Source organism: Sapajus apella, unplaced genomic scaffold (assembly GCF_009761245.1).
Source record: "Sapajus apella isolate SASKATOON/1434 unplaced genomic scaffold, GSC_monkey_1.0 scaffold83, whole genome shotgun sequence".
NCBI lineage: Eukaryota > Metazoa > Chordata > Mammalia > Primates > Cebidae > Sapajus > Sapajus apella.
In genome coordinates this window covers 8,693,757-8,700,810 of record NW_022437023.1, presented here as the reverse complement: position 1 = coordinate 8,700,810, position 7,054 = coordinate 8,693,757, and the positions used below count along the sequence as shown (strand labels likewise).

Here is a 7,054-nt window from a genome sequence, read left to right as displayed (position 1 = left end):
TTTTAACACATACATCTTGAGTTTCTTTTGCATCCTTCTCTCCTTGACATCATCCACTCTGTCAAATCCTGAAAGAAGGAACATAAAGAACGTCACAAATACAAAGAATGCCCTCAGCAATGACAAATTTAATTAGCAGCCCTGGGAAAGGAGATTTGCAGGGCTATGAGTAAAGGAAATACATTCTTTCCTGTCCTTTTCTTGCCTAATCTTACCATTCACCTTCATAGACATTATATTGTGACTTCTAAGACCTTTTTCTCTCCTTAGTGACCATCCAGTTACTTCAAGGAAACAACCCAATTGCTTTGCCTAAGAGCAAAGAACTTTCTATGCCTAAGGGTTACCAATGCTGAAACAAAGTGCTGAGAGAAGCTGAAGACATTGCTGTTTAATAATAGTGAGGTATTCCTGTTTGTCCAGGCAGGGTCTAGCACTAGGAAGAGGACTATACTTACCTCTAGAGCAAGGACTAACTCCTTATATCTGTGTGTCCCTTTTTACTTCGGAGGTGCAGCCTTTGACTGCTTGTGAGTAAGAATCTAAGACAGTCTCTATGTCTCTCACACAAGGGTTCCAGGAAGAAATGCTTACTCTGTATTCCTAAATTTCTAAGAGTTATCTTCCTCCAGAAAGTCTCCTTTTATCCAAATCCTGGTGAAGCAGGTATCAAAAGGCCTGACGCTCTTAGTCAGGGACATGAATTCTCTCTTTTCACATCTCATTGCAGAGGCCTTAAGCTCAGATACTCACTGGTGGTAGACAGGGCAGGTCACACATCGAGAGAAGAACTCTTTAAAGTGCTGAAAGGAAAAGAAGGTACATTAGCTCTGGGATTAGTGCTTCATTCTCCTAACATGCCACTTCATCAGAACTTACAAGGTCCTCATTCAACGTATTCACTCATGACTAGGGGAACAGGGAGGAGTTACTGATGGCAAAGTGGGCCTGGAAAACTGATTTGGGGTTACAGAGGAACTGGAATGTGTTCTAGACTCAGAAGGGCTGTAGGTAGATGTGTCAAATTATAGACTGAACCATAGAGTATAGGTTCACTGAGCAGGGCTAAATGTTAATATTTTAATGATACTGAGTAGTAGCTGGCAAAGGTGGAAAGTTAAGAAACCCAGTCCAGACCTAGATGCAATAATATCTGGAAGGATACATAAGGTAGGTGGAAACTTTCTATGTGGAGAAACAAAGGATTCAGAGTAAAGGGAGTCAGAGCCAGTAAAAGGGAAAGTAAGGAAGAGATTCCGGTGGCAGAAAGAGCATCATAGGGTAGAACTAAGGGAGTTAGGTGTGAGTTGAAGGGCAGCTGAGAAACAGGTACCTCGAGCGTTTGGCTGCGAAGCTCTAGGGGAATATGCATGAAGATACCCTCTGGCATTTTCTGTAACATTAACACATGGCACTCTAGGAATCGGACAAAGCTATGAGCACCAAATAGTGAGGCATTGGTTCTTTTCACCAACTGGCAAGACTTAGAAAAATAGTGCTCAAAGAGGTCCCATCGTGACTCCTGGGCAAACCTGGAGGAAAAGAGTAACAGCTCTCAGCAATATCCACTGCTTACCAACCACGGCTTTTGCTTAAAATTGTCACTTCTTTAAGGCTCTAAGACCTCCTGGACAGTCAGAAGTGCAGTGATGTTAGAAAGTGACCAAGGCTATTAACTCACATACAAGGAAGTGACCAAGGCTATTAACTCACATACAAAGAAACTTAAAAGGAGACCAGTTATATTCAGCCTTGCTATGGGTTACTCTAGCACTTAAATGTAAACCTAAACTTAACCCTTGACCTATAGGCCAAAACCTGTTAAAGGACAAGAGCCCTTCTAATAAGATAGGAGGGGATGGGAGGTATATGGGCTTTAAAAGTTGGTTAGAGATATTCAACAGTCCTGCCTGGTGGGGAGAGATAGCTTAAATGACTTAAATGCCTATCCTTTCCCACAGCACTTGAGTAAGACATTACCACATGGCCAGGGAGGAGTGGACTCCCAGCATGATGTTGCTCTGAGAGATTAGAACACAGCTGTGCTCATAGATTTGAACAAAATGCAGACACTCACTAAAGGGCCGACATAGCAATCCTGTGAACACAGAAGGTAACCAGGCTAGCATATATTGTCAGTGTAGGAACTAGGGTACAGAAGGTGTGTGATACAGGAAAGGAAACAAGACCCCAAAGGCAGACACCCCTGAATCACAGCATGGTTCCCAGACTTTAAGGAGCCAGAGGTCAGAGGCAGAGGCCATGCCTGAGGGACAGGTTCATGACTGCCTGTATTCCAAACCTAGAGCCCTATGTGAGGTCTGAATCCCTCAGGAGTACAGCAGAGACCTGTGCAAGATTTACCTTTTCCGTAGAGCAGCAGATCTAAGCAAGCAGAATGAAAGCAGGCCAGGCCAAGGACATCATAACCCTGGGAAATGAGTGCCCACTGACTCTCCAGCACATGGACACACAGACCAAATCTGCCAAGAGACAGAGCCACTGGGACCAGCTAGGGAGTAAGGAGGATGGGTAGGAAAGGAAGGGGTCTTACACCCTAAAAGCAGCCTAACATCTCCTAGATCTCCTCTTCACAGCTCTATTTATATAGAGAACATCTGTGTCTGGGATCAGACCCATCTTTAGGCAAAGGAGGTGGGAATTTGCCTCGGAGGCAATTTCCAGGGTCTTGAGCTGCTGCAGTTTTCTATCTCCCTGCAGAATTTTTTTTGAAGAAAAGTTGTCCATGAGCCCCAAGTACTGAGGAATATATAGCAGCTCTGACTGCATTTCCACTCCTGACTGTTCCACACTTAAGATATTGCTTCTGCAGTGGCCAAGGGAAAGATATCCCCAGGTGTGGAAATAGAACAGCATCTCCCTCTCCATTCCAAACTTCTCTGGGAAAATATACACACCCCTCTTAGAAAACAAATACAAATGACAGAAAATGACCTTAATACTTCTTCTTCAGAAATGCAGATCTGAAGAGAACTGAGAGGACCAGATTCTCCAGAGCTGGTTTCTTGAGGTATCTGCATATCTCACGAGCTTGAAAACCTGAGGAGGTTCAAGAGCACTGTGTGAGGTCTAGCTGTGAACATGTACTCTTTAAAAGCCCTAGACTCATCAGCTCTAAGTCCCATTAGCCAACTTGATGGAGAAGTCAAGGTGGCCAAGGCAGAGCTTGGTGTAAGCAAGGGCCTGCATGAGCTGAGCTGTGGCCAACAATCCCTCCCTGGAGAACCAACATAAACTGCTTTTTTGAAGGGCCATTTGCTCATAGTGCAGCCACTTCTCCTTGTTGCCCATGGTCTGGGAGAACTGAGAGACGTCCACATAGGTAGAGACAACCTGCAGGAGAACGAACACAGGGCAAAATATTCCCATTGTACATTCACATGACATTTCCATATTGTTCCTTTCCTCTGTAAGAGCCTATTATAGTGCCTTGCTGCTCACTCAGTCTGAACTCCTGGTATCCCTACCACTTGCCTCCAACCCAGCTGGAAAAATATGCTCCTTCTCACCTCTGCAGTTCTAATGGAATCATTCTCACTGCCTGTCTTTAAACAAACCAATTTCTCTACATGCTTCTGCCTTTCCTCTCTAATCCATGACTTTCCCCTTCAAAACAATGATTAAACTACTTTGTCTTCTCTAATTTAAGACCTCTGATATTTGCTCTGTAGAGCTCTTCAGGGCTGCTGCCTAGATTTCTATATGACTACATGCACATTTGACATAGTGTTCTCTTCTTGGAACACTCTTTCCTAGCTTTCCAGGATGTCATGCTCTCTTGGTTTTCCTTGTCTCCCTGGCAACTTATTCTCAATTTCTTTTGTTGGTTTCTCCTCACCACTCTGACCTTTTAATACTGGAGTTGTTAACAAAGTCCTCGGACCTTTTTTCTTTTCTATACTCATTCCCTTGGTGTTCTCACCCAGTCCTATGGCTTTAAATAGTATTTGCACACTAATGGTTCCCATATGTCTATTTCCAGCTCAGACCTCTCCCATGAACCCCAGACTTGTGTATTCACCTGGACTCGTATTAACCAGACTCATCTCCACCTGGATGTCCAATAGGCATCTAAAATAAAACATTTCCAAAGCCTAGCTCCCAAATCTTTCTCCAAATCTGTTCTTCCTGTAGACGTCCCTATCCCAATTAAGAGCATCTCTATCCCTCTGTAAGTTCAACTAACAACTTTTGGGATTATCCTTGACTCTTTCCTTCACAACCCAGAACTGATCCATGAGTGAATCCTGTTGGCTCTATTTTGACAAAAGACCACCCTCAACTTATTTTTCCACCACAATAATCCAAGCCACCACCATCTCTTGCTTATATTGCTGCAATAGCCTCCTAACTGGTCTCCCTGCTTCCTTCCTTGTCCCCTTCAGGACACTTTCAACACAGTAGACAGATGATCTAATTAAAATATAAGTAGATCCTATCACTCCTCTTCTCAGAACCCATTAATGGCTTCCCATCTCTTTCAGAGTAAAAGCCAAAACTCCTACCGTGGCCTATCTAAGGTCTGCAACATTTGCCATCCCACCCCTTCCCAGTCCTTCTGACCTCATCTCTTGGTTCACTCGCTTCCTCTTCCTCCCCTCCAGTCACGCTGTCCTTCAAACACAGAGAGTATGCCTTGGGCATTTACTGTGCCTTCTGCCTGAATACTCTACTCACAGACAGCCCGGCTTTCTTGCCTCCTTCAGATATTTACTCATGTCACCTGCTCAGTAAAGCTTTCTCTGACCACCTTATTCAAAACGATACCCCATCCTTCACCTCACAGAATCCCATATCCCCTTGTCTCCACTTAATTTTCTCTATTGCATTGATTATCACCCAACATGCTGTATATATTACTTATTATATTTCCCTGGAGTCAAGATCAGTGCCTGGCATATAAGAGGTGTTCACCAAATAGGTCGCTATTGCATATGTGGATAAGACAGAAAGATAAGACACTAAAATTAGGAAGACACATTTTCTTTTGTTTTTTTTCCTAAATCAGCAGTTTCAAATCCTTTTTTTAGATCACAGGCTTCTTTGAGAATCTGATGAAAGCTATGACCCCTTTTCTTCCTCCTGCCAGCCCCCAAAGGTTCTTTTGAATATACACATAAAATTCTGCATTCAGTTCAGAGAGTTCACAGATAATCTCATACCTGGAAACCCATCTATAAACTGCAAATTAAGAAACCTCGCTTGAACACATGATCAGTGTTGTCCAGTTAAGTCTGGGTTATTGTGGAACCATGCTAAAACCAGGAACTTGGCAGGCTCCTTCTCCACAGCACTTGAGGTTTCTAAGTGAGATCCAAAGGTAAAGCAAGGACTTGCTTACCTGGGCTTCATTTGCAAGCTCCTCGGCTGAATTTTTCTGCATGAGAGTAGCGAGGCAAGCAAACCTGCAGCTACTGGCTGTGGTCTCCAGGTTATAGAGCTGCCAGAGTAGGGAGAGGCAATGCACCTGCTGCTGCAGGACTGCCAACTTCTTCTTACTGTTTTGAGGCACAGGGTGGTTAGCACACCCTTATTCTTTACTAATGCCCAACCTTCCCTCCCCATAAGAGCTCCAAGTCTACTTATCATGGGGCCATCTACAGATGTCCAAATGTGGAAACAGTTCTTGGATCCCACTACTCCTAACCTCATATGCCATTTTAATTAGTCTCTCTTGATCAAGAAAAGTTCAGAGAGAGGTTTCAAAAAAAGATTCTTTCTTTGAATCCCTATTTGTTACATGTAATTGGCTGGGGGAGTAAGATGGAAGAGTGAGAACTGTATGTTATACACTTATCTGTTACATGCACATATATGTATGCTGACTGTTGTATGTCTTTTTATCTGCTTGCCTGTTAGATGCTTGAAGATTACTTGATTATAAAAGAGTAGTTTTAGGTAAAAAAAAAAAAGGCAAAGCTCAGGCCAGTTAGCTACAGTTTTAGGGAGCCTTCTCACCTCTCACTAGGATTATTTGGAGGTTGGCTTGGGGAACAGGAATGCCAATACTTTTCCAGGAATATCTGGAAAAGGACACCAAACCAGGTCTGAGGGAAATTCCTTTTCAGCAGTAGAAGGGCTTTCCTAGCCAATTTTTTGGCTAAAGTAATGTGTCCCATGCTGAAACAGACCTGGAGATGGGAAAACAAGAAGAAGTAATGTAAATATAAGGTTTTGGATATAACACACTGGCTCTTTTGAGATGTGTAATTGGGGTAATTGAGGTCCTTGTTAGTGTGACTACCAACCAGGCTATGCTCTGAGGTGCTAGAGTGAGCTGAGCTAGAGCACAGCCTGGTTAGCAGTCACACTAACAAGCATCAGTATGGCAAAAAGCAAGTAAAGGGTTGAGAAAATAGGATTATGGCAAAAGCATCCTCCTTTCTCATCTCCCGCACATTTGTCAGTGGGCAGTAGAGGAAGGCTGTGATTTAAAATACGATGTTGCTAGACTGAGATGGCATCATCATTTGAGTGGAGACCCAGATACTCTCACATGGCATGGAAAGCATCTATAATATCACCAAATCCTTTCTCTCTCCTTCCTAAACAGGTTGAACCATAGTAGATGTGGAATGGGAGCTGGGGAACTACCTTGAAGTTATCCAGTATCTTCACATTCTAAGGCTGAATTCCTCAAGAAAGTGATAAAGTCTACGTGATTCTAGAACAATCTTGGGAGGACTGTACAATAACTTTCTCTTATAAAGGGAAAGAATAATTATTTAACTTTGCTCTGAAGACCTCTTGGTTGAAGCATAAATAATTCAACAATGTGACAGCTCTAATATTTCCTTTGTCTTTCAAGACATTATGTACATTAAGTTTACTCTCCTAACCAAATTATCTTACGGTTTACATTAAAATTAGTTTACATATGCTCCAATGAGAAAATTATCTTATATCTACTTCAATGAACATAAATGGATAATTCACAAAGAAATATAAATGACAAATAAACATAGAAGAATGATGTATCTTAATTAAGAGAAACATTAAAACAATGTAACTTTGTCTGGGAATTAGCAAGGTT

At 42.5% G+C, this 7,054-nt stretch overlaps 1 protein-coding gene across 1 annotated transcript; it reads right to left on the bottom strand.

Annotated features, from left to right (window-relative positions):
- On the bottom strand, window positions 1-6,323 carry LOC116533565 (the record flags this gene model as incomplete). Its single annotated transcript, XM_032253337.1, has 2 exons — window positions 1-3,354; window positions 5,980-6,323. Coding segments are annotated over 2 exons (654 nt in total), but the record flags the coding sequence as incomplete, so codon positions are not given.
- Window positions 6,324-7,054: the final 731 nt, after the last annotated feature.